Source organism: Micromys minutus (genome assembly GCF_963924665.1).
Source record: "Micromys minutus genome assembly, chromosome: 24".
Classification (NCBI taxonomy): domain Eukaryota; kingdom Metazoa; phylum Chordata; class Mammalia; order Rodentia; family Muridae; genus Micromys; species Micromys minutus.
Window position 1 is genome coordinate 41,893,739 of NC_137959.1, and position 26,614 is coordinate 41,920,352.

The 26,614-nt window shown below is 49.4% G+C and overlaps 1 protein-coding gene across 1 annotated transcript in view; it reads left to right on the forward strand.

The window, feature by feature from the left end:
- The window catches only part of ATP2C2 (ATPase secretory pathway Ca2+ transporting 2), a gene marked incomplete at its 5' end in the record, with an annotated part of 56,423 nt that overhangs the window by 15,064 nt on the left and 14,745 nt on the right, over positions 1 to 26,614 (forward strand). The window contains 12 exons of the mRNA XM_080937199.1: positions 1,953 to 2,063; positions 4,428 to 4,544; positions 8,175 to 8,264; positions 9,681 to 9,716; positions 9,820 to 9,881; positions 14,081 to 14,189; positions 18,169 to 18,318; positions 18,389 to 18,457; positions 18,784 to 18,859; positions 21,458 to 21,524; positions 25,765 to 25,889; positions 26,004 to 26,101. Of these exons, the coding sequence (XP_080793325.1) occupies positions 1,953 to 2,063; positions 4,428 to 4,544; positions 8,175 to 8,264; positions 9,681 to 9,716; positions 9,820 to 9,881; positions 14,081 to 14,189; positions 18,169 to 18,318; positions 18,389 to 18,457; positions 18,784 to 18,859; positions 21,458 to 21,524; positions 25,765 to 25,889; positions 26,004 to 26,101 (1,110 nt within the window). The remainder of the gene's footprint in view (positions 1 to 1,952; positions 2,064 to 4,427; positions 4,545 to 8,174; positions 8,265 to 9,680; positions 9,717 to 9,819; positions 9,882 to 14,080; positions 14,190 to 18,168; positions 18,319 to 18,388; positions 18,458 to 18,783; positions 18,860 to 21,457; positions 21,525 to 25,764; positions 25,890 to 26,003; positions 26,102 to 26,614) is intronic.

Genomic DNA, 26,614 nt, shown 5'->3' on the forward strand with positions numbered 1-26,614 from the left:
CCCTTCCTAACAGCAACACGGAGGGTCCTCACTGTCTTCCCCCTTCTACAGCATGTTGTAGCAGCTTCCATTTTATGCGCATTGTGCTGACATTTCCGTGTAAGTTGGGTGGTGGCCGCCCCCTCTCCCATGAGGCCAGTGGAGTGATGTGGGAAGCCTCTGTATAGGCCAACAGGCCTGAGTGTCTGGGTACAGGGAGGTGCTGGAGCCTGGAGCTCAGCAAGCAGGTGATGCCCACTCTGGAATGCCTTTGGGCTTGGGTGGGCACTGCGGGACTACAGCCGAACAGTCCAGTGCTGCATATTTCTCTGTGAAGGGAATTTGCAACAAGCTCATTGTTGGCGTGGAGGCATTCAGGGGACCAAAGAGCTGTGTCCTGACTTCCAGGCTCTGGTTCTAGATACCAGAAGTAGAATCCCAGAGGCAAATGTGGCTGCTGGTTGCTGTAATAGATGGGCCATCGGGTGCTAAGCACTTGGTTGGGGTGCTGCCTCAGTGAGAAAGGAAGAGGAACTAGGACTCTTCCTCAGTTGAAGGAAGATGTCACCACCTCTTCCCTTCCTCCTTCCCAGTCCCAGCGATGGCCTGAGGAGGAAAAGATGCTATCATGTTCCTGTGTCAGAATTCTGCGAAGAACATTGTAGTTGTGTCCTGGCGCTAAGGTCTGTCTGTTGTCACAGCTTCCCAGGCCTCTGGGCATTTGATGTGCCTTGGGGTCTGGGCACAGGCCTCATAGTTGGAGAACCTCACAGGTGGCCTCTACCCCTTTCCTGGAATTATAAAAGCTTGTAGAACTAGGGTGTGATATCACATGTTGCCACAGGAGGCAGGCATTCTCTACAGTTTTATACTTAACTTGGATTCTGGCAGTGAGGCGGCAGGGTTTTGAACATGTAAAATGTCACCCTAATCCTGTTAAAGTTGTTTCGTGCAGCTGGACAGATAATTGAGACAGCAAAGTGCTTTGATAGACAGACATGACCATGGTCCCAGGGTCTACATAGACATGAACATGGTGGTACATGTGTGTAATATGCCTGTAACTTAACCCCAGATACAGGCATGCAGAACCAGGTGGAGCCTCAGGGCTCAACGGCCAACCAGTCTCAGCAACAGGTGAGTCCTGGGTTCAGTGAGAGACCCGGATATTAAAAAAAAAGTGAACACAGTGATGGAAAATATTACATGTTGACTACATGTATGTGCACACTACACATGCATGTTGACTACATGTATAAGCACACTACATACATGTTGATCACATATATGTGCACACTACACCATACACAGACCATATACACACTAAAATATAATAATTACAATACTTTATACATATACCATACACACATACAACATACATACTCACACACCACCACATACATCCCATACTCACACTAGAATAATAAAACATATCATACTCATACTAGAATAATAATAAAACATATCATACGCACAATAACACACATAGTCATACAACACCACCACACACACAAGAACATAATAACAATGACATAAAAAGGTTGTTTCCAGACATATGTCAGTAACAGCCAATGACTATAAATAAACCCCACATGCCCGTAAACAGGAGGGCTAGGAGCTGAATCTACCTGTGCTGAGATCTGAGCGGATGTGGAAAGAGCAGTGTGGCATCCCACACACCGTCAGTGACTCGGAGAGAAAGCACAGACGGCTGGGCACGTGACTGTCGCTGTAGAGTTCACATTGGAAAAACCACTTTGGGTGGTTGGTGATGAAGTTTGGGGACTGAAGCCACCTGTCTCCTGGGGTAGAAGCAGATCTCAAGTGTTGGTGTGTGACCTTGGAGAATGCTCATTTTGCATGTGTGTGTGTGTGTGTGTGTGTGTGTGTGTGTGTGTGTGTGTCTGTCCTGCTTTACCAGAGGCTTCATACAAGATATCACGTGCTCACCCACCACGCTGCTCTCTCCACAGATTGATGGACAGTGTGAGCTGAAAGCTATCGAAAGAGAAAAGGCAGTCGCAGCTCTGCCGCCCGGGGACGCATGCAAATGCAGCAAAGAGGAGTTGGCCAGAGCCTTCCACGTAAGACATTTGTAACTGTGTCTGTGACTTTTATCATTGTTGAGACAAAAACACCCCCCAAGAGCAGCTTACAGGAGGGGCTAAGCTGACGCACAGTTCCAGGTACAGTGTGCAGACATAGCATGAGGCGCTGGTCACACTTCATCTGCAGCCAGGAAGCAGAGGGAGACAATGCTGATACTGAGATTTCCACTCACGGATGGTGCTCCCTACATTCAGGGTGGGTCCTACCTCAGATCTCTCTGGAAATGCCCTCATAGACATATCCAGAAGGGTTTTTATGGGCATTCCAAATTCCTGTCAAGTTAACATGATGAGCCAGCATGCCTCTGACACCATCATGAGGGAGTTTATGGATTAAGAGAAAGCACAAAGCTACGGGTGTGGAAGAATTCGGATTTCCACACAAAATCTCAGTCAGCAGTGACAATGTCCCAGGTGCCAACCCCTCAGTCCCTGCTAGAGCTCGGGGGTCCTTCCACCCACTGCTCCCTTGGCAATGATGAGAACAGAGACCAGCACTGAAAGGAAACTGCTCAGCCTGGTTCCCTCCAGCCTCTTGTCATCGGGGCTCAAACTCTTCATCTTTTATGGTGTGAAAATGCCAGCTACAGACGTCAGAGTCTCACTAGTGCCTGAGGGAATTAGAATTTGTGAGCAGTGTAGGAGAGGCACCAACCCTGGCCTAGGAGTCCAACCTCTGGGGTCACAGGATGATCCAATATCCTTGGAACACCAGGCAGACTGTGTGCACATGTGCATACATGTTTGTGTATGTGTGTGTGTTGGCATGTTGGGTGCATGCACATATATGTGAATTGTGTGTGTGTATGTATGTGTGTGTGCATAAGGGGTGTGTGTGCATGCTTATATGTATTACACAAGCAGATGTCCATCTGTGCATAGGTATTGGGAGGTATATAAGTATACGTGTAGGGGGATTTATGTGCATAGGTGCCCAGTGTCTGCTTCCTCTTTGGGGTAGCCTGGCCATGGCACACCAAGCTGGACTGAAGGGGGAGAAGCTTAGCCAGACGTGGGTGAGCGCAGTGCAGGCTCTTGGTAAGCACTGAGTGTGTAGGCAATGAACAACACCCCAGAACAGCTTCAGAGAACTGGTTCCTTTATTGAGGGGGTGGTATTTATGCCCATGGAGAGGTAGCCAGGGTCTCTGGGGCAAGGTTTGTGTGGCCATACCACTGGACAGGGCTGTTGGAAGATGCTTCATCTACAGACTCAGGGACTTGTAGGTGATGGGGAGGGGAACCTTATAAAGTCAAACAAGAACTGAAGCCTGGTGACTAACAGGGTAATAAATTCTTAGGAGAGCTGAAGGTGAGGAAGCCAATTTTATGGTACCAGTTTGAGAGGGGGGAGATAGCCAACTTCTGGCATCCTCATGTTTGAGGTATCCAGGGTTGAAGCTCTCTCAATCCTGTAACCCTAGGCTATTATGGTCTCAATAACTCCTCCCATTTGTTTTATACTTTTAAAGATTTATTCATTTTATGTACGTGAGTACACTGTCCCTGTCTTCAGACACACCATGAGAGAGGGCATGAGTTCCCATTACAGATGGTTGTGAGCCACCATGTGGTTTTGGGATTTGAGCTCAGGACCTCTGGAAGAGCAGTCAGTGCTCTTAACTGCTGAGCCACCTCTCCAGTCCCCTCCCATTTGTTTTACAAAGGAGCAGTATCATCATAGTCAACATCTATGTTGGGAATGGCTTGATATCAAACCAGAACCTGACTGGCAGGGATTTTCAATTCCCCTATGAAATGAAAGTAGGTGCCAGCAGTAATGAGAATGTATTTTTGGCAGCTGAATTGAGGAGTGTGGGTGGCATTGATTTGCCAGAGGGTGTTGGATTTGGTGGGACCCGTGGTTTGTTATGCAGGGGTAGTGATAAGACATGTCTAAGAGGAACATGTTTTTAGTGTCCTCTAAAGCTGAGCAAGAGAAATGTGGGGGAAATGGGCATGAAGCCCGTGTGTGTGTGTGTGTGTGTGTGTGTGTGTGTGTGTGTAGTGTGAATAGAATTGGTCTGATTGTTTGAGAGAGGTCATAAACACTCCTGTGGGGAACAATCTGGTCAGTGAGGACATTTTTCTTAGATATGAGATCTGGCAAAGGGTTATGGGACCTCATGTGTTGATTGTGCAGAGGAGAGTGTCTTCTCCTCCAGGGACACGCCCATTTTCCACACACACACACACACACACACACACACACACACACACACACACATACACACACATCCTGCCCCAGAAGATGCTGGCTCTCACCAGGCACCTGTGACTGCAATTTTGGTCCTTGCTGAACCTGGCACTGTGCTCACACGACATCCCTATCTCCTTCTAGGTGGACCTGGACAGCGGCCTGTCAGAATTTGCAGTGGCCCAGCGCAGGCTGGTCCATGGCTGGAATGAATTTGTCACGGATAACTCTGAGCCTGTGTGGAAGAAATACCTGGATCAGGTAGGGATAGGACATCCTTCTTTGTGGTCACTCGGGGCCCTAGCCAGGAAGGGCGAGCCAAGCATTCATTCTTTAAATATTGATTCTGGGTGTCCTTAGACAGGTCACACCTGGGGTGTGGGATGAATAAGTTTCAAGATAAACAGTTTTGTCCTTTTGGATGCTCTGAGGCTCCAGGAGGAACTCTACATAGGTGACTAAAGATGTAGGTGGCCATAACCCTTACTAGCAATTATGGGCACAAGAGACACTTGCCACACGCTGGGCAGCACAGTGAATGGTAAGTAAATAGGTTGTGTCAATTTATTTTACCAGTCCCCTAAGGCCATTTGCAAAGGAGTGGGAGGAACGCAGCAGAGGAACAGGAAGGCTTCCCTGTGGCACACATATTTGCCAGAGGAAGCAAAGAGAGACATAGGACGTTCTGGCAAAGGAGCATTTCAGAAGGTCACGACAGAATTAAGAAGGAGTGTGCCTCAAGAGACTATAAAAGCGAAGGTATTGTCAAGCTGGAGAGATGCCTCGGCCAAGAGAAGCTCAAGGACCTGCATTAGGCTTCCAGAACCTACTCAGTTTAAAGCTGAGTTTGGTGCTGTGTGGCTGAAATCCTAGTGCCAGGGAGGTGGAGACAGGTGGAGCCAGCCAACCTAGCCTACTTAGCGAGCAAGTTCTAGGCTAGTAAAAGATAACACACACACACACACACACACACACACACACACACAGGGGTGGGGGAGGCAGAGACACAGACACACCCTTTTGGCTCCAAACTTCTTTACCCACTTTACCCATCTTGGGTACAGGAGCCCAAAGTCACCCAGTAGAAGGCTGTGGTGTTGAGGTCAGTCATACCCCTGAAGCCCATTCCTCGGTACCAGCCCATCTTAGCTGATGAACTCTGTGCTGGCCTGATGCTGGCTGATGGTCTACAAGTCAAATTTGTAGCCACCATTGGGGAAAAGGGAATGACCGTAGCTGCCCATTCTGATCTAGAAGTCTGTATTTTTCCCAAAACCAGTGTCAATCTCGGTGACCAGGCAGAGATCTCTAACACCTGAGGTTTCGGGGTAGTCAGTCTTCCTTCCTCCTTCATTTCTTCCAGGTCAGGCCTCCCCTCTTCCTGTTTGTAGACTCCAGAGTGGCCACTAGGCTGCAGCTACCCTCTGATTGGTTTTATGTTTGATGCTTTCTTGATTGGTTGGTCCAAGGACCGATCACAGTTCAGGAAGTGTCCTCTTCTAGTGGGCTTCACCCGGATCGCTCCCCAGTTCCCAGTGCCCTGCATTAATGCTTTTGGCACCAAAACTGGTGTATAGGTATTGGGATGGATCTAGCCAAACCTAGAAGGGTCATTGTCCAGGCAGTGGAAGCTGCCAGAAGTTACAGCCTGAGGATGGAGGCTCAGTCCAGCCGGGCCTCAGACAGCTCTGCCCAGTTGGCTTCCTGCTAGGTGCTCACCTGTCTTTTCCTTTGGAGCCCCCTGCTTGCTCGCTGAAGGCTCCCTGCAACACTTCTCAGGACCCCCATGTCAAAGCCTCTCTCTGTCTCATCTGTGGGCTAAGGTCCTGCTCATCTATCTCCTTCCTCTCTAACTTCAAGGATACACCTATGGGAAGTGGCCGGAGTCTATGGTCCTGCGGCACAGCTTCTCTCTGTACACCCTGCATACATTTACTCCTTCCTTACATCCACTAAACTGCTACGAGGCAGCCATGGGGGAACCGAGTCTCAGAAAGGGTATGAACAAGACTCACTCAGAGCTTTGGGTGGCTGGTCCCCTTAAATGGCTTGTGACAATCTTTGGAACATAGTGGGGTCTGCCGAAGAGGCATCTGTGTCCTATGACACATTGCCCTTGCAGAGCACTCTGCAGTCATCTGGATGAATCTGTGCTTTGGAGTAAGGCTTGGGCTTTATAAAAGTCAAGTCCCTTCTCCTTGTCAGCAGACCCTACCCCATACTCTGACCCAGTTCCAGAGCTTGACAGCATCCCTGTGTTGTGGGAGTCTATCTAAAGGACCAACTCATTCCCATCCCTTCCCATCCCTCCTCCCTACAGTCCTGGCAAGGAGGAGGAGAAACTTCCATTCCTAGAGCTGCAAGCCAAGGTTTCTCCATTCTACCAGTGCCAAATACTATCATATCTGCCTGGTTCCACTGCCATTGGCCCCTCATTGAGACCTGGACAGGCTACTCTCGGTGCCATGGTTCCAAAGAGCCAGCAGCAACTGCACATGGAGACTCTTACATGGAATCCCAACACTCAAGAAGCTGAGGCAGGAGGATTGCTGTGAGTTCTGGGTCAGCCTGTGCTAGAGAGTGAGATACTGGTCCAGAGAACTTAAAGTAGCCAGGCACGACATGGATGCCTCGGACCCCGGGCATTGAACAGGAAAAGGACTGAGAATCCAAGCCCATTCCTGACAAGTATCAAGTCTGAGGGGAGACTGAGCAAAGGAGACACTATCTCAAAAAACAAAAATGAAAGAGAAACAAGGGGAGGGGAGGGAAAGGGAGAGGAGAAAAAAAAAGACAGAGCACATTCCTAGGCACTAGGAATTAGAGGCTGGAAGAAGTCGGAGGTGGTTCCAGATTGTGAGTTGATGGTGGAGACAGGAAGGAAGATTCCTGAGTTTTTGTTCACCATATCACACCACTGGGGCCCGTGTTGGAGCATGAAAACACTGTGACATCCAGGACAGTCAGGGCACTGTGACACTGTGACATCCTCAGGACTTTCCTCTCCCAGCTGTCACATTCAGATGGTTTGGAAGGATCAAAGTGTCTCTGTGCCTCTAGTGTGGAACTCATTTGCCAGGGCCAACTCAAAGCTGCTGCTGGAGCTGCCTCAACCCACCGGGTCCTCCCACAGAGGATAAATGTGACAGCTCCAAGGGTGATGGCAGGGTTCAGCCCCTTCATATGTCACACCATCACTCACTGCAGTGTTTCTCGTCGACAGTGGGACCCATGCACTGAGCCACATTTCCTTTTGTGCCTTGGCCACTGGGAAGCTCAGAGGCAGAGATAGCACTTGTTGGTCCTTTAAGATCTCTCTGATCTCCTTAGATGGCTCTCTGATCTTCTGTGTTTTTACTTCCTTTCTATTCTCTGTAACATGGGTTGTCATGACGTGAAAGATGGACAGACAAAGCACCAATGGAAAGTTCCTTGGAGAGATATTTGGGACTTCAGTGCCTAAGTGACATGGGGTGACATGTGGGGGCTAAGAGGAACATCACTAGAGTCCCCAGATGTTATCACAGGATGGGGTGATTGTGGTACACAGGGTTGGGGGTCTATTGTACCAAGAGAGGAGTATTTGATGATGGTAGACAGGGATAAGCATCCACCATATATCCCAAAGAGATCCTTGATGGGTAACATGGGACTAGGTGAGACAAAGAACCCAAAGCCAGGTTTAGGTCTGGGTGAGGACAGTGTCAGGATCAGCCCACAAGTATGTCAATGACAGATTTGCCTACAGAGGAGGAATATTAGAGCGAGCAGTCCCCTGTGTAGGGAGGACCGGAAGCCTGGCCTCACATGAAGGTCTGAGCTGCCCAACAGTTACAGACAGGAACCTCTGCTGGCTTTTGTGAGGTTGAAATTCTGTGGTTCATCTTTCAGTTCAGGAACCCCCTGATCCTGCTGCTGCTGGGCTCATCCGTGGTGAGTGTCCTCACCAAAGAGTATGAAGATGCCATCAGCATCGCCCTGGTGAGTGACTGGTTGCCACCACCCCTGGACTGGGATGCTCAGGGCTGGTCATGTCTGCTGCAGTCATCTTTTTAAAAAAAAATGATCATGGTTTGCATATGTATATAGGTATGCATGCATGTGGGAACACACGTGTGCCCCTGTAGAGAAGCTAAAGGACAACCTCATTTCTCGGGTGTCATTCATCTTGTTCTCTGAGACAAGATCTCTCACTGGCCCAGAGCTCATCAAGTAGGCTAGGCAAGTCCCAGGAACCCACCTGCCTCTGCCTCCCCAGTGCTGGGGCTGCAGGGATGCACCCCATGTGCCTGGCTTTTTACTTAGGTTCTGGGGATCAAACTAAGCTTTTCACACTTATAAGGCAAGCACCTTACCAATGGAGCCATTTCCCTAGCCCCGTGGCCAGCTATTCCACAAGATAAAGCCGGTGGGAGTTTACTGTGAGCAAAGTAAGAAAGGGCCAGATAAAAACTAAGCAAATCCACCATTTGCCTTTCTGCCAGCACTGAGGGGTCTGTGGGGCACAGGAGGCCCCAGCATGCAGGGGTCTGTTTGGGGCAGGCTGTTTGCCGTCCTCTCCCTTCCCTGTGAGGTGAAAGTGTTTGTGTTATAAAATGCAGTCATTCCTCCTTAGTTTGCTGCAACCAAATAGGGAAAAGAAACATCTCATAAGAGGTTGTTTTGCCTCTAGGGGGTACAGTCCAGATGGTGGTGAAGGTGGGATGGAGATACACACACACACACACACACACACACACAGAGAGAGAGAGAGAGAGAGAGAGAGAGAGAGAGAGAGAGAGAGAGAGAGAGAGAGAGAGAATCTTAGTCAGGGTTTCTATTTCTGCATAAAACATCAGGACCAAGAAGCAAGTTGGGGAGGAAAGTTTATTCAGCTTACACTTCCACATTGCTGTTCATCACCAAAGGAAGTCAGGACTGGAATTCAAGCAGGTCAGGAACTCAGAGGCAGGAGTGGATGCAGAAGCCATGGAGGAATGCTGCTTACTGGCTGGCTTCCTTATAGAACCCAAGACTACTTACTAGTCCGGGATGGTACCACCCACAGTAGGCTGGACCCTCCCCCATTTGATCACTAATTGAGAAAATGCCTTACAGCTGGATCTCATGGAGGCATTTCTTCAAGGGAGGCTCCTTTCTCTGTGATAACTCCAGCTTGTGTCAAGTTGACACACAAAATCAGCCCATATAATATAGTATATATATATATATATATGCCTTGGATCACAGTTCCAATAGTATACATGGTATAATAGTATATATAGGCCTTGGATCACAGGTCTGCACCATTGGGGCTTGGAGTGCAGTGTGTGTTCAGAGCCCCTGTGCCCCAGCAATGAAGCCAGAGCCTGGCCGTAAGTAGGACTCATATCCCGCTCCCGGCATCCTGTCTTCTAGGCCGTTCTCATCGTGGTGACTGTTGGCTTCATCCAGGTGCGTACATCCTGAGCCCCATCTGGGTGGAGTACCTGGGATGTGGCGGGAATTAGTCGGGGTTCCCAACCTTGAACAGCACATCTGATGTGCTTTCTGCCAGGAATACAGGTCGGAGAAGTCTCTAGAAGAGCTCACCAAGCTGGTACCTCCAGAATGCAACTGGTAAGTCAGGGCTTCCATGAGCCTGTGGTCCACGGAAGGAGCCGATGAATATGCTGATGTGTTTGACAAATGCTTGGCCAATACTGTCACCTTCATGGTGTGACATGGGGAGGGCAGTCTCAGTGCCAATGCCACCGAGGAAACCTGGTATCTACCCTGGTGGTGGCTTGCTATGTGACCATAGATAGGAGGCTCCACCTCTCTGGGCCTAACTCGGCTTGGCAGGGGGCTGAGGGAAGAGCCAGGAAAACAAAGTGGAAACCTGAGTTTTGCCTGAAGAGAGGGGCCAAGAGTGCCAAGATGAAGTTAAGCTGGGGCAGTAACAACCCAGCGTCGGAGCTGGGGGCAGCTGTGGCATGGCCATATGTGGAGGGCAGTCCTAGTCACTGTTCTATTGTTGTGAAGAGACACCATGGTCAAGGCAACTCATAAAGGAGATTACTGGGGCTCACTGTTTCTGAAGGGGGGAGTTCATAATCATGGTGGCAGGGAGTATGGCAGCAGGCAGGTAGGTGTGACATCAGAGCAGTGGCTGAGAGCTTATGTTTGAGATACTGAGACAACCACGGGGTGGGGGAGAGACAGAGACACACAGAGAGACAGACACAGAGAGACAGAGACAGAGACAGAGAGGGGAGAGACAGACAGACAGAGAACACAAGAATGCCAGCCAGCCAAGTTAGGATGTATGGGCTTTTGGAATCCCCTCTCCCAGTGACACACCTCCTCCAACAAGACCACACCTCCTAATTTTTCCCAAACAGATTTCATAAACTGAGTCCAAGCGTTCAAATATATGAAACTATGGTGGCCATTCTCATGATTAGATCTGTAGCTCTGGGTGGGTGACAGCCTCTGGCCAGCCCTCTACTATTTCTGTTCCCAGCTCCCATCAATAATGTTTAAAAAGGAAAAGTTTTAAAAAGCAACAAAAGCACCCTTCATAGCCCTTTGACGTAGGGCAGCATGCATCCATAGAAATTTCTAGAAGTATCATCTAACCCGCTCTGTGTGGAGGTTACTAGCCATGGTTCCTAAGAACTCCTCCAAGTGTGGCTGACTGAGGAGGCAGGGTCCTCATTTTTTGTCCTTTTATTTGACTTTATTGAGTATGTAAACAAGATGAGATGCTTGGACAGAGAGGAGTCTGAATGCATTAGGGACTGTACTGGCTGGGTTTGTGTCAACTTAACACAAGCTGGAGTTATCACAAAGAAATGAGCCTCCCTTGAGGAAATTCCTCCATGAGATCCAGCTGTAAGGCACTTTCTCAATTAGTGATCAAGGGTGGGAGGGCCCCTTGTAGGTGGTACCATCTCTGGGCTGGTAGTGTAGGTTCTATAAGAAAGCAAGCTGAGCAAGCCAGTAAGTAACATCCATCCAAGGTCTCTGCATCAGCTCCTGCTTCCTGACCTCTTTGAGTTCCTGTCCTGACTTCCTCTGGTGATGAACAGCATGTGGAAGTGTAAGCTGAATAAACCCTTTCCTCCCCAACTTGCTTCTTGGTCATGTTTCATGCAGGAATACAAACCCTGACTAAGACAAATTGGTACCAGAATAGTGGGGCATTCCTGTGACAACCTGACCATGTTTTGAGGAGGACTGTGGAAAGATGTTGAAACTTTGCGCTAGAAGAGCCATTGGGATAGGAGCTTAGAAGATAATATTGAGAACAGTGCAGAAAATGGAGGCCTGGCTTGTGAAACTTTAGAGGGAAGATTAAAGACTCTTTGATCAGGGCTGTTGCTGTTTTGTTTGTGAAGATTCTGTGGTTTTGGTTAGCTGGGGCTGAAGAATCTTGTGATTAACAAGATACCAGAACTACTAAAGCAAAACCTTTGCATTACTGGGACTATTGATGCTGGTCAGCTGGAGCTAAGAAATTAGTGGTGATTAAGAAGAGACCAGCATCACTGAGTTGAAATCATCTAGGAACTATTTCCTGAGAGCCCAAAGAAGCTGTGTATCCAGAGATAACCAAGGTTGTGGGACCAACTATATTTAAAAACAAAACAAAACAAAACAAACCACTTACTTATTTGTATGTATTTATGTCAGTGTAGCATGCCATGGTATGTATAAGGTCAGAAGACAACTTGGGGGTGCCAGGTCTCTCCTGCCATGGGTTTCTAGGGGTCAAAATCAGGTAGTCAAGTTTGACCACACTGAACCATCTTCTGGCTCTGGGGCCATCTCTTAAGGGCATCGTGTAAAATTCACAAGCCACCCCCGGAACTGAAGTGGATTACCCACAGACCTGGCTGAGGGCCCCACATGTGGCCGGGTCTCCTCAGAACCTGTGCTGCTCCTGAGGAGTAGAGACTCCATATGGCCTGAGATGTTAGGAGACTCAAGACACTGAGCTCGGCTCTGAGCCTGCCCAGAGGTTTTCAGGAACACTCATGACATGAGTTGGGGCTTTAGGTGGGAAGAAAACCTCATGGGTCATGAGTTGTCTGGTCTCCAAGGTGCCAGCAGTTATGGGCTGTGTATGAGACAGACAGACACAGAGAAACAGATGCAAGACAGAGGAAGAGGGCACAGTAAGTATATATAGAGAGATGTAGACCCATAGACAGGATGAACATTCCAGAAGCTGCAAGGGACAATGACTATCTGGGTTCATTGGTTGAAGAATGAGGCTGCTGGAAACCCAGACAGGTGACACTGTCAGCTGAGCAAGTAGAAATGAATGATCTGTGATGATGGCCGGACTTTAAGCTTAAATACCAAGTCTTGACCTTTCCATAGTTGGGTGCATTACCGATAGCCCCAGAGGCCAATTCAGAGACCATTTCCCTTTCAAAGCAGGGCTAAGGACCCAACGAGGTGCTCAGCAATGAGATCATCCTGGTGCTAGGAGTAGGGTGAGGGTCTATAGGCCTTTGAGAACTCAGGGTCCTCTCATGAGTGAAGACAGGGTAATGAGCAAAGAGGCCGGATAACTGGGAAGCAGCAGGTGCTCACCAGTTCTCAAACAAAGAAAACCCACGGGGGTATGGCAGTGATAGGGGTGGAGGATGGGGAAACAAGGACAGCTCTGAGGATTGCCAGGCCTCCCTGAAGGACACTGGAGGCAGGGAGAACACTGGAGGAAGGACCTGCGGATCAGCAGGAGTGAGCCTGGTATTCTTGGCTACAAAGAATGGAAAACTTAATGACTCAGAACACAAGGAAGTGATTTCATGTTATATAGCAAGGGGTCAGAGTGGGGGTTGATTGACATGGTGCCACAGGCTTGGTCCTGCCTCTTTGATCTGACTGGCTTCCCTAGAGGGGCCAAGATGGCTGTCACAGCTCTAGTTGTCACAGTCATAAATGTGTTAAGGTTCCAGTGAAGAGACTGTGTGTACAAGGCAAAGGAACCTCTCTTATAAGTTCCAGCTGACACCTCTTGTCTCATAAGCTGGGGCTCTGTGATGTGCTCATGTTTGAGCCTGTCACAGGCAAAGATGGAACCACTCTGATGATTAGACCCAGATATGGCCCACTAGCTAAATAAACTGTTGTCTGTAGAGAAGGAAGGAAGCCTAAGCAGAATCAAGTCTCCTGCCAGGAGGAAGGGGATTCCTACCCCATCTGTCAAGGTCTACACAAAGCCAAGACCACAAAAGGGGGTGTGATTAAGGCCTGAGTAGAACCAGGAGTAAGTAGTAGGAGGTCGACCAGATGGCAGATTTTTTGTGGGGGTTGCCTCCAAGGCTTTCAAATGCCACTGGAGGGTTTGGGGCAGGAGACAAATTGTTCTAGCTCTCCCTAGCTGCTAAGCCAGGGGGAACTAGAAGGGAGGACATTTGCAGTAGGGACCTGTGCCCAGACAGTCATAGGTGACTATGCACTGAGGAGGGCCAGGCTTCCCAGGCATTGAAGTTACCCCCCTGATGGCATACTTCCTTCCTGGCCTCCAAGCTAGGGAAGCATGTTCTCTCAGCATCAAAGTGTATTTTCCTAGGTGCCATTTGGAGGCCATAACTAGATGGCCTCTACCCACTGAACTTTCCAGAGGGTCACATTTCTCAGGAGACCCGGGGTCTCTCAGTCATATGCCTTCCCAAAGTATTTTGAGATACAAGAGTTTTAAAAATGGGATTGTACAGTCTCAAGATTTTGCCTTCATTAAAGATGCCAAGTTGATCTGTTAATCTAGTTGTCAGAGGGTGTGAAATGGGGGTCACCATGTCACCTCCTCTCCCATGCAGCCTGAGAGATGGCAAGCTCCGGCACATGCTCGCACGAGACCTGGTTCCAGGAGACATTGTGTCCTTGTCCATGGGAGACCGGATCCCTGCAGATATCCGACTCACAGAGGTGAGAACCACGTGATACTCTAGCCTGCTGGTCCTGATGAACAGGCGGTTGTGGGCACAAGACCCCCAAATCTACCATTACCGAGCAGCTTATTCTTCTAGAACCAAGTTTCCCCTGGCTGTGTAGCTTCCATTCCAGATTGATACCCATATAAAATATTAGAAATCCTCTTCATTCTTGCCAGGGTGGGGGTGACGGTGGGGGGGAGGCAGGGACAAAGACAGACAGAGACAGGATTTGTTATATATAATCTGTTCTTTTAGTTGAGTATCCTCTAGGGAGCTGGGAACACAACCCTGTGGCTGAGGAGGGCAACCATCACAGGCCTAACACATCTTGGTTATGTGGGTTTTTTTTTTATGCATTATGTGTGTGTGTGCTTGGCTGCTGAACCACCTCGAGCGTCATTTCTCAGACACTGTGTACCTTGATTTTTGAGACAGTCTCTCACTGGCCCAGAGACTCACCAAGTAGCCTTGACTGGCTGAACAGCCCTACAGACCTACCTGTCTGTGTCTCCCTAGCTCTGGGGTTACCATTGCACACTGCTGGCCACCACTGCTACCTCTTCCTCGTCCTCGCCTTCCTCCTCCTCTCTTTCTCCTCCTCTTCCCATCCCTCCTCCTCCTTTTCCTCCTCTTCCTCTTTTCCTCCCCCTCTTCTCCTTTTCTTTCTCCCCCTCCCCTTCTCTTCCTCCCTGTCCCCTCCACCCCCATCATTATCTTCTCTTTTTTCTTCCTGCAAGGGTCTGGGACTCAGAGCAGGCCCCCGTACTACAAGGCAAGCATTTTACCAACTAACCTATCTCCCCACCCACAGAATGTGGTTTACAGAACAGATCACAATGGCAAAATCATCCAGAGCAGGACCCAGTAGGCTATGGGCTGCTTCATAGCAAAGAAGAAAACTGAGGCAGAGAACCATCAAGTACAACAGCTTGATGACTCTGGTGAGGCTGTCTCCTCTCAACACCTTGAAGGTTCAGAGTCACTGGCTGGTAGAAGCCTACGTGGGGCTGTGTGAGATGATGCTTCATTCTGGAGAAAGGACTGGGTGGCAGTCACACTAGTGACAGATTCTCCCAAGAAGAGGTGGGCTCTACTTAGGCTCTTAGAGATGAATGGCAAATGACTGAGATTTATTCAGAGTTCTGAAGATGCTCTTTCTGCTGCAAGTGTTCTTGGGAGGTAGAGACACAGCCATGAGAGGGGCTCCACATGAGCCTCGTTTTGAATTCAACACCTAAAATGCCAACTGTGTGTAACCGGGAACTCTCTGCTTACCCCCTCGATCTCTTTAAATGTAACACAGGAGGTAACTACAGCCTGTTAGGGTCAGTTAGGATTAAGTAGCTTCATAGATACAGAACTGTGGGGACACTAGCTGGCTTCTAAGAAACTCAGTCTGTGTGAGGAGCAGGGGAGCCTTGGGCTTTAAGTCCTCACCTGGGCACCTCACTACATAACAGTTTGTCCAGACTGCTCAGAGTACTGTGAGGACCAGATAATCCACTGCCTGTAATAGCCAGAGTATTGGCGGCTGATTTAAGCTTATGCATTCTTGAGGAGACTTTAGGCTTCCAGGTCAGTTTTAAGCATCAATCTGACAGCTGCTATCTCAGTAACACCTACACGTATCATCAGTAATGCAAAGATGACACCAACGTGCCCAGCACTTCTCCCGGGTGGCATTTTGCAGCTCCCTGAGACAATCAATAGCTTTGTTTATTCACAACAGAAAACCTTTATCAGCGATTAAGCTCTGAGACTTGGGAGTGGCCAACCCTCACCAGTGAGTTCCGGGAACAGGAGGTTCAGAAGCCTCAAGACAGGACCTACAATAGCCTGTGCAGAGCCGCAGGGTGTCACAAAGCCTTGCTGTCTGTTCCCCCGAGTGGGAACAGAGGCAAAAGTTCTTTGGCTATTCTTTCCTGCTGTGGAGGCCAGAGTGAAGACAATGGAACAGGAGTTGTCAGATGTCCAAGTGACGCAGGATTGTAGGGGGTGAGCAGAAGTACACACGTGACCTGGGTAGGGAGGGAGCCCTCCTGCACGGTCACCTTGATCACGCTGGGGCTCTGTGGGATACATCCTTAGTTCTGTCTCGCTTATGTCTCTCCCCTGCCTCGTCCCCCAAGATTGTGCCCTCCTTACCACAACTACCTGCTTCCTCTCATTCAGACGCTCTGTCCGAGGCTCCTGGGAAGAGACCTGTGTCTATCTATGATCACAGACTGCCCACTGAATTCCAGGCCACCAGAGCCATGTATGCTGTGGTGTGGTCCCATCAGCTTGACCCCCCTAGTGATGTCACTGCCGTCCTGGCTTTGTCTGCATGCTCCGCATGTCCCCTCACGTTGAAGCTGCATAAGGACACATTTGTTAGAGCCTAAACCCAGTACACACATGGCTACGCTTGTACTTGAGGAACCTGTCGACCCTGTGGGAGTCTATAGGGCTGTAGGAGGTAGCACTTGGGGTAGCTTTGAACCTGAGCTGTTCTTGCCCAACTCTTGTCCAGTTGTCTTTCTATGTCCCTTCTGCCTGCCAGGTGCCAGCAGCTGCTATAACAAGTCCCAGGGTCCAAGTATAGGCAAGGCATGCTCCTCCCTTCTCTCTCCTCCCTCCTCCCTCTTTCCCCAGCTCTAGAGACCAGGAGCTTCCCATTGACCGAAGGTGCCAGTCCCCGGCATTTCTTATGGCTCCTTCCAACCCTTAACCCCTCTCTGATCACCCATCCTCCCCAAGGATTTCAGGGTGCCACAGTCCTTAGAGCCTGTATCACTTCCCCATTAGAGAGTGCCTGTCACACCTGCCAAGTTGCCTCTGCTAAACTGGGAAACACATCTATATGTTCTGAAGATGGTGATGTCATCGTCTTGGGAGGATCCATTCCAGGGCCCCATCCCTTGCACCCACTGCCCTCCAACACTGAGGTGGGGACCCAGGACCTCGTGCATGCTAAGCTCACACTAACTGCTGGGCGACACAACCACGGAGTGACCTCTCTAGTCTTGGATTTGCACTTTAGTTTGAGACAGGTTTCACTAAGTTGTCCAGGCTGGCTTTGAACCTTTGGTCCTTTTGCCTCAGCCACCCAAGTTCTAGTTGGCAAACAGGCACTGCCAGCCCCAGCTGACCTATGTTTCTATGTGCTGGGCGCTATGCTGGGTGTCAAGAATACAGCAGAACAGACATGACCCTGGGTTCCTGGGTTTACAGCCCAGAGGAACAGGCCTGAGCCTGTCCTTGGGGGTAGTTGTTACGTGGCTGTTGGGAGAGTCTGAAGGAAAGGCCTGGGACCCAAGAGCCCAGCCCCACCTGCGGAAGGCAGGAAGAGCTCCTTTAAGACAACCACTTTGAGTCTGACCTTGAAGGTTAAATGGATAGGAATTAATGATTTTAAACATGAAAGGCCCAAGCTACAAGCCAGGCCTGGCTCCACCCAGAGGCACTGCTGTCTCCTAGGTGCTGCTGGAACTGTTTCCCATTGACCCTTCCCATCCTGAGGTCTCAGCTCAGCAGTCCTTCTACTGGGCCGCCTCCTAGGGGCTTTTCTCCCAGCCCCATGTCTTTACCTGTTGAGCCACCTCACTGGGCCTGTTCTACCCTAGTAACAGTTCAGTGGCAATCCCCAGACCCCTGGAGAGACTCACTGCACATCAGAGTGGAGCAGATGCTCTCACAGTGGTAAAAAGGTGCTGGGTAGCAGGCAGGCCTAGGTGCTTAGAGAGACAAAGAAGTGTTCCAGAGAGCAGTTGAGCCACATTTTCTGCTGATTCTGACATTGCTAATAGCATTAAAGATGGTGGGAAATTTGCACGTCTTCCTGAAGAGGCCCAGAAGAGCCAAGCTTTTCTGAGTCTGGCTTTCCAAGGCTCCTCCCCTGCCTGACATCTGTCAAAGCTTTTGGTACTGTTCAATCCTCAAGGCCTCTGAAGGGTAAGAGAGGATCTGAGGGTCTCATCTTTGCCCCCCAGGTCACAGACCTCCTGGTAGATGAATCCAGCTTCACAGGAGAAGTGGAGCCATGTGGCAAAACAGACAGCCCATTGGCAGGCGGCGGGGATCTCAGCACCCTGAGCAATGTGGTCTTCATGGGGACGCTGGTGCAATGCGGCAAGGGTCAGGTAAACAGAGCCCCGGGTCCTGCCAGTCCGGCTTCAGGCCTTGCCTTACCTCCCTTTCTCCTCCACACAGGGAGTTGTGATTGGAACTGGGGAACAGTCTCAGTTTGGAGAAGTTTTCAAGATGATGCGAGCAGAAGAGGTGAGGGTCACGGGGCTGTGGGGCTGCGGGGAGGCAGAAGAAGAAGGCAGCAGGACAGAGGGTGGCTAGCCATAGTTTCCATCAGACTTATTCTAAGCCACAGTCAATCCTGCCCACCTACAGGAAGTTGGAGGACACAGGATTTGGGGACACACTTTCCGCTTTTAATTTCAAAACTTAGCATGTTATAGTTCAGTGGGTAAGGGTACTTGCCACCAAGCCTAATGACTCTCATCCGAAAGAGAACCAGCTTCTGAAAGTTATCCTCAGAACTTCATGTGGGGGTACCCAAGGCCGCTCATAGTTCCATCCTCTTCAACCTGCAGACACCTAAAACTCCACTGCAGAAGAGCATGGACAAGCTGGGCAAGCAGCTAACGGTCTTCTCCTTTGGCATCATCGGTGAGTGAAATCGGTTCTGCAGACCTTGCAGGGCCGTGCGGGTGAAACTTCAGGGGTTCCATGTTGGGCACCACACATGTCTGGGTATCTTAGGGTTTCCACTGCTGTGAAGAGACACTGTGACCAAGGCAACTCTTATAAGGACAACATGTAATTGGGGCTGGCTTACAGGTTCAGAGAGGTTCAGTCCATTATCATCAAAGTGGGAGCATGGCAGCCTCCAGGCAGGCCTGGTGCTGGAAGAGCTGAGAGTTCTACATCTTGATTGGGAGGCAGCCAGGGGAACACTGGCTCCCCTGTGGCTAGGAGGAGGGTCTCTAAGCCCACCCCAACAGTGACACACTTCCTCCAACAAGGCCCCACCTAATAGTGCCACTTCCTGGGCCAACCATATTCAAACTACCATACTAGTAAAACTAGAGTCCCCTCTTTGGTTTCTTAGTCTCATTAATAAAAGAATTTATTTATTTATTTATTTATTTATTTATTTATTTATTTATTTTTCAAGACAGGGTTGCTCTGTGTAGCCCTGGCTGTGTCCTGCAACTCACTCTGTAGACCAGGCTAACCTCAGGCTCACAGAGATCCATTTGATTCTGCCTCCCAAGTGCTGAGATTAAAGGTGTGCGCCACCACCACCCAGCAATATAAGAACTTTCAAATGAGCTTAGACGAGAACTTGAGGACATTTTTGTTAGAATTTGAGAGAAAATAATGGACCATCTTTCAGGGAGACTGATGTAGGGGGAGAGGAAGACAGATGTCCATGTCTTTCTAGAGTTAGACCAGAATGTTGCACCATGGAGAAAGAGACAGGGTCAGGGTAGAGAAAACATGTTCTGGTTTTGGTCAGTACTCGAAAGAAAGATAGAAAAGAACAGAAAGGAAAAGCTACTCTCTGAGTTTGGGCTTGTAGCTGTGGGCTTTTTCCACTGGCACCCCAGTTCCCAAATAACAACTGGGGATAATAATTAATAATAATAATAATAATAATAATAGTTGTTGTTGTTGAAAAATATGCCTAGGTCATAACTTTGGCTCTAGTCTATGTCTACCCCATTGGCTAGTGACCTCTCCTCAAGTTTCATAGGTCTGCTTCCTCAGAGTCTGAGGGCTTGTCTCACACTTTTCTATTTCTCAGATTTCCTCAATACCCTCCCACTCCCACAGGATGTCCTACCTACTAATCCTGTCTCCACTTATTGGCCATTCAGCTCTTTATTGACAGATGATGCTTCCACACAACACAGTACACAAGAGATTATCCCTACGAGGACTGAGAAAGGGGCCAGCTCATCAGAGTTGCCTAGTGAGGTTCTGTAAAGGATTTATGGGAGGAATCATGCCTTAACTCCTTAAGGTGATAATCACTCCTCCCACCTCCTTAAAAGGACTTCCTAGGGGTGGTCTCTAGCTGGCGATTGACAGACCCAGTTGGATTAACACAGAAGGGAGAAGACAATGGCCTGTGATGGTCTCAATTTTGGAGCAGATCAGAATGCCCTGTCTCTGCCAAGAGCCAAAGTTAGAGACATGAGGAAGGGGCCCATCCTCAATGGCTGTTTCGGGTCCCTAATGACACTGTTTAGGGCAAAGAGTCCAATTAGGGAAGGTACCTGCAGAATACAGGTTCTTGCATCCTGGAGCAAAGAACTGGACCAGAAGCTTGTGAATGGGCAGAGATGTAGAGATATCTTATTCAGGAAGAGAGAGGCATGGTGGACCGTGAAGAGGGAAAGAGAACAGACAACAGGGCCCAGACTCAAGGTCTTTCCATCCTTTTCTCTGTTGCTGGAACATCTTGTGAATTTGTCCTCAGGTCCCAGGGGTGACTCAGGCCAATTCTTCTCCACACCTCCAGGGCCCAGCACAATACCCAGTGCTTAGCAAAAATTTGGTAACTGATCATCAAAGGAGAAAGGAAATTTAATCAGGACCTAAGACCCCTAAGGGATTGGGGCATCGCTTTGTAGGGCATCACTTGCTGGTGTGTGTGAGGCTCTGGGATCCATCCCCAACACTGAAAAACAAAACCAAAGCAAGAGAATGCAACAGAGGCTTATCCTAGCGCTCATAGGACTAACAGCATAAATGAGAACAGCCCAGTGTGAACCTGTGACAAGTGTCTTCACCCTAAACTTGGCAGGAATCTTTCAAGCAGGCAGGGTGGGAGTTGACAAAACAGAATTTTATTTTCTAGTAGAATGTGTTTTCTTTAAATAGAAAAGATTAGTGGATATGGGTTCTTTTTATTTCTTTGTTTTTGTACATTTGAAACAAGGTCCATGCTGACCTCAAACCCATGGCCATCCTCCTGTCTCAGCCTCCAGGATGCTGTGATTATAAGTATGAGTCAACGTGCCTACATATCCAGCTCAATTCCTTTTGAACCACTCCCCCATCCCCCAATTCCAGAGACTGGACCAGGGCTTCATGCATGCAAAAGCATTCTCATTTTCCAGTTCTGCAGCTTCAGGCTCCTGAGGTCACTACTTATTCCCAGGGTTTGAGTTCCCAGAGGGCCCCTCAGGAAGCCTCTATAAGCATGAGGCACTGGGGACACGGGAGCCCAGACTGATGCTGTCCTGTCTCTTGCAGGTCTCCTGATGCTGGTTGGCTGGGTACAAGGGAAACCTCTTCTCAGCATGTTCACCATCGGAGTCAGGTATGTGGTCAAGGCTCCTGGGACCCCTCCCCAGCAGAGCGTGTGCTTAAGGGCAGGCAGGGATGGGGGAGATACTTCTTGGCCTACCAAACCGGGTCTTCAGTGGCATGTGGAAGAGGGAATGCACTGTTTAGAACATGGAGACCCCCTTTCATCCCTCTCTGCTGAGGGCTTGAGTCTATCCAGCTGAGAGCCTGGGCCACACTGTAGCCTGTCTAGACAAGAGTCTTTCCCCCAACACAGACAGGGTATTTCTAGTCACTGTGACAAAACCCAAGAGGGAAGGAAGTAAGGGAGCAACAACTCCTTTGGCTCAAGATTTCAGAGGGTCCCCTGATCCTGTCGTGAGCCAGATGCTGTGGTGGAAGGTATAGCAGGCCCCAGATTCTCCCAGCAACAGAAATTGGGGAGGTACGCAGGTGCTCCCAGCTCTCCTCTTTCATTCTGTCTAGGCCCTTTGGGGTGGCACTGCCCCCCCTAGTCCTCTTGCACCCAGAGGTGTGCTTTACTAATCAATCACCTGTTAATTCCTCTGTCCAATCAAGCTTAGAGTCCAAAGACTCTAAGATGGGCCAGGGCAGAGCTCATTGATAGAATGTCACTGGCATGTGCCAAGCCCCAGTTCCACCCCTGAACCACAAAAGATCAGAAAGACACCAAACCTTGGCTTGATTATCTCTCAAGACCCTGTCCTCAGATAAGGTCAGCTATATATCCAGGGTTAGGACCTAGATGAACCCATCAGTCTCTGTGTCTCTGTCTGTTTCTGTCAGGATCTCAGGTAGCCTAGGCTGGCTTTAAACTTCTTATCTAGCTAAGGATGGCCTTGAACTTCTGATACCCTGCATGTACCTGGTGTATGTCCTGCTGGGCATTAAGCCCAGGGTTTGGGGTTCCCAAGAGTGGGAGCCTGGATCTTCTGATATTAGGACAAGGAAGAGGAGCTGACCATGTGACCCTAGCTGGTCCTTGCTCAGCTCCATGAGGTCACCCAGGCTCCATTTCACAAGAGGGGAAACTGAGACTTAGGCTTCACAACTGCCCATGGCTACAGACTCCAGGAGCAGAGGCAGACTCTGAACCATCCCTCATGGCACAGAACGGGACCCTTCACTTGCTAAGTTTCTGTTCCCACCCTGCATCTGGCAGCTGGCAGCCTATAAATATTGACTGACTGTCAAGGCTGGCTATTACGTCATCAAAGCGTTGACTGAGTCTCCGGCCTGGGCCCTTGTGGAGTTTTCACGCTGGAGAAGGAAGTGAATGTAAGCAGTTTAAATGTGGATTAGCAATGCAGCACCAGGGCTGGAGAGATGGATCGGTGGTTTAAGAGCACTGGCTGCTCTTCTAGAGGACCTGGGTTCAATTCCCAGCATCCACATGGAGGCTCACAATTCTATGTAGCTCCAGTTCTCAGGTGTCTGGCGCTTTCCCAGGCCTAGATGCAGGCAAACCACCAATGTTCATAAAATAAAATTAAAAAATAACTCTTAACAGTACAGTTACCGCTTAGTATCCATACTGCATTGATACCCCATGGGATTTGCAGGCCCCTGTGGGAAGTGCTGGCCCCCGTGGGAAGTGCTGGCCCCCGTGGGATATGCTGGTCCCCATGGGACGTGCTGGCCCCTGTGGGACATGCTGGCCCCTGTGGGACATGCTGGCCCCTGTGGGACCTGCTGGCCCCTGTGGGACATGCTGGCCCCCATGGGAAGTGCTGGCCCCCGTGGGATGTGCAGGCCCCTGTGGGATGTGCTGGCCCCCGTGGGATGTGCAGGCCCCTGTGGGATGTGCTGTGAGAGAGTGAGGAGGGAGCTAGGAAAGAACCTGGGACTGGGAAAGTGCCCAGAGACATTTCTCTGGGAGATTGAAAGTAGGGAGTTGAGAAGAGTGGGCTAAGAGAATAGCAGGAGGGGAGCACCAGGCACGAAGAAAATAGCAGAGGGAGCACCACTGACTCAGAACTCTGCCCCGGGCCCTCATGGCCAGAGTGTGATTAAAGGTGATTCAAGGAACTTGTTCTTCCTTGTCTCTCCTGATCTTTATTAGTTTGTGGATTGATTTTTTTTTTATGCTATGAGCATACTCAGGTGTGCACACTACACCCATCTCTTGACATATGGGGGTGCCCCCTCATAATCTAAAGTAAATGTTTGCTTAGCTAGTCTATCCAGCCCGGGGCCATAAACCCAAGAAAACTGGCTTTGGCGTCACCATAGAAACTGACTTCCCCTCCCCGGCCAAATTTAGTAATCCTGGTTTATATAACTCTCTCTGAATGGCTCATTGTCTCAGGGTGAAAGGTCACACTACTCATATTCTCTCTCTTTTTGTTGTTGTTTTGTGCTTTTTTTAAGACCAGGGTCTGATGATATAGCTCAGGCTGGCCTCACACTCATGGTGATCCCCCTGCCTCTGCCTCCTGAGTGCTGGAATTGCAGGCATGAGCCACCATGTTTGGCCAGCAGGCTGCTTAGACCAGAAAACCCATACTACATCACACACAGTTTAAAAACCAAACCATTTATCTGTTTGAGGCTGGGCAGGCACATGTGGAGATCTGTTTGAGATGTGCGAAAATTACAGGAGTTGGCTCTCTTCTCCCACCGTGTGGGCCCAGGGGAGAGAACTCAGGCTGTGAGAGCTCTGTGGCAGGTATCTTTCCCACCCGAGTCACTTCACGAGCCTCTCTTTTCTCAATGGGAAACCCAGTCATGAAGCTCAGCACCATCCAGTGCCCTGAGGTGTCCTAGGTGATGAAGGTCTTGTGAGCTTCTGCCGGTTCTTCTGACTGTTCAGCAGCCTGAGCCGAATGCCCGCTCTGCACCAGGCCAGTGAGGGTCAGATATTCATGGGCTCACACCTGTCCCCTTAGCGGGTATCAACTGAATACCCCTGGCCCAAGAGATGTACAAAGGGGAAGTGACCGCCCCTGTGTCAACATAGCCAGAAGTGGCTTTTTTAAAATTTTTTTAAAGATTTATTTATTTATTATATGTAAGTACACTGTCGCTGTCTTCAGACACACCAGAAGAAGGCATCAAGATCCCATTACAGATGGTTATGAGCCACCATGTGGTTGCTGGGAATTGAACTCAGGACCTCTGAAAGAGCAGTCAGTGCTCTTAACCGCTGAGCCATCTCTCTTGCTCCAGAACTGGCTTTTAATTAGAACTCTGTCACATTTAGATTTTTCTGTTTCTAATGCTTAAAAAATGAAGTCCTCCTAAGGCTAGACTTGGGGCTCGGTTGGTAAGGCACTTGCCAAGCATGCTTGAAGACCCCGGTTCCACTCCAGCACCACGGAAACCAGGTGTGGTTGTGCTTGTATCTTGTCCCCACACTTTCGAGGTGGAGGAAGTAAGATCAAGGTTATCTCCAGCTGCACAGTGAGTTCAAGGCCAGCCTGAGCTATGTGAGAGTAAAAAACAAATGTAGTCACTGTATTAAAACAATACCTGGCCTCCAGTTTCTTGGGAAGGAGAGTTGATATGGCAATGTGCTTGTCCCAGACCTCTGGGTGACAGTTTGCTTTGGGCAAACTGGTCTGGGGCTCCTATGCTCAGCATGACTTGGACTGACCCCTCTCTTATCTTGTGTTTGGCTTCTCAGGTAACAGAGCTTTCCCTATCGCTTCCTCAACCCAAGGAGTCCCTTTCTAGAAGTTACCGTGGGCATTCGTTTCCCTCTAATGACAGTACTTGAGAGTTCACTGTGGTTACAAGTCAAACACCCCTACCTCCACTCTCAGGATCTCATCGTGGGGGTTCACAGTGCTGGGGGGCAGTAATGAAGTAAGCAAGCATCTGCTCTATTAAGAAGGGGTGCTTTTGTCTCTTTGGTAGCCACAGGAAAAATAGTAAACCGCTAAATTAGCCAGTGACCGCTGAAATTCAAGGAACCCAGAGAGGAGTCTGCATGCCAAAAGCTGCCACCTTCCCTTAGTCTAATTGGGGGATTCCCAGTGCCTCCCCAGAAACTCTACCTCGAAATTCTCATGAATGAGAGTGGTTGAAATGCTAAAAGACAGAGCAGACACATTAACATGAGTGCACGATGAGGCCCTTCCCAAGTCAGGGATGTAGTGAAGGAGACCAGTGCATTGTGGGATTAGAAATTGAATAGAATGTTCAACCTGGGGCTAAATTTAGCTTTGCTAAATAAAATCGCCATCACCAGTACCAGCTGAGACTCATATCACCCTTTGGTGTGTTAAGTCTGGTTCGACCTTTCTACCCAGCCTGGCTGTGGCGGCCATTCCAGAGGGGCTGCCCATCGTTGTCATGGTGACGCTGGTCCTGGGGGTGCTGCGGATGGCTAAGAAGCGGGTCATCGTGAAGAAGCTGCCCATTGTGGAGACTCTTGGTGAGGGCTTCCCCGTCCCACGCAGACTGAGTTGGGTGGCGGTGTGGGGTCGGGTTGTATGACACCCTGGCTTGGGGACAACTCACCTCTCTAAACTTGTCCCTGTGGTGCCAGGCTGCTGTAATGTCATCTGCTCTGACAAGACAGGCACTCTGACAGCCAATGAGATGACAGCAACCCAGCTTGTCACATCTGATGGGTTCCATGCCGAGGTAAGCCTCATGTTTTCTCACAAGGCATGAGACCAAGGTGTGCCCTGACAGCTCTCTCTTGCCCAGGGAAATGAGAGTCCTCTAGCAAGGAAGAAATAAATACCTTGGAGGTTGGTCTAAGAAAGTATTGTGACCAATTAAAGATGGCCTCCTTGATTTTATTTATTTATTTAGTGTTTTTTTTTTTTCTCCAAGACGGGGTTCTCTGTGTCGCTCTGGCTATCCTGGAACTCACTCTGTAGACCAGACTGGCCTCCAACTCAGAGATCCCCCTGCCTCTGCCTCCTGAGTGCTGGGATTAAAGGTGTACACCCCTACTCTGTTCCCCTTTTTGTTTTATTTTCTGTAGTTGTCAAATTTTACTTTTTATAATTTTGCAGGATGGAACCCAGGGTCTCTTCCATGCTAGACAGGCACTGTACTACGGAACCACACTCCCAGCCCCTCGTTAACATCCCACTCCAATTTTGTGGTGCTGAGGCTCTCCTGGCATGCTGGGGAAAGACTCTGCCG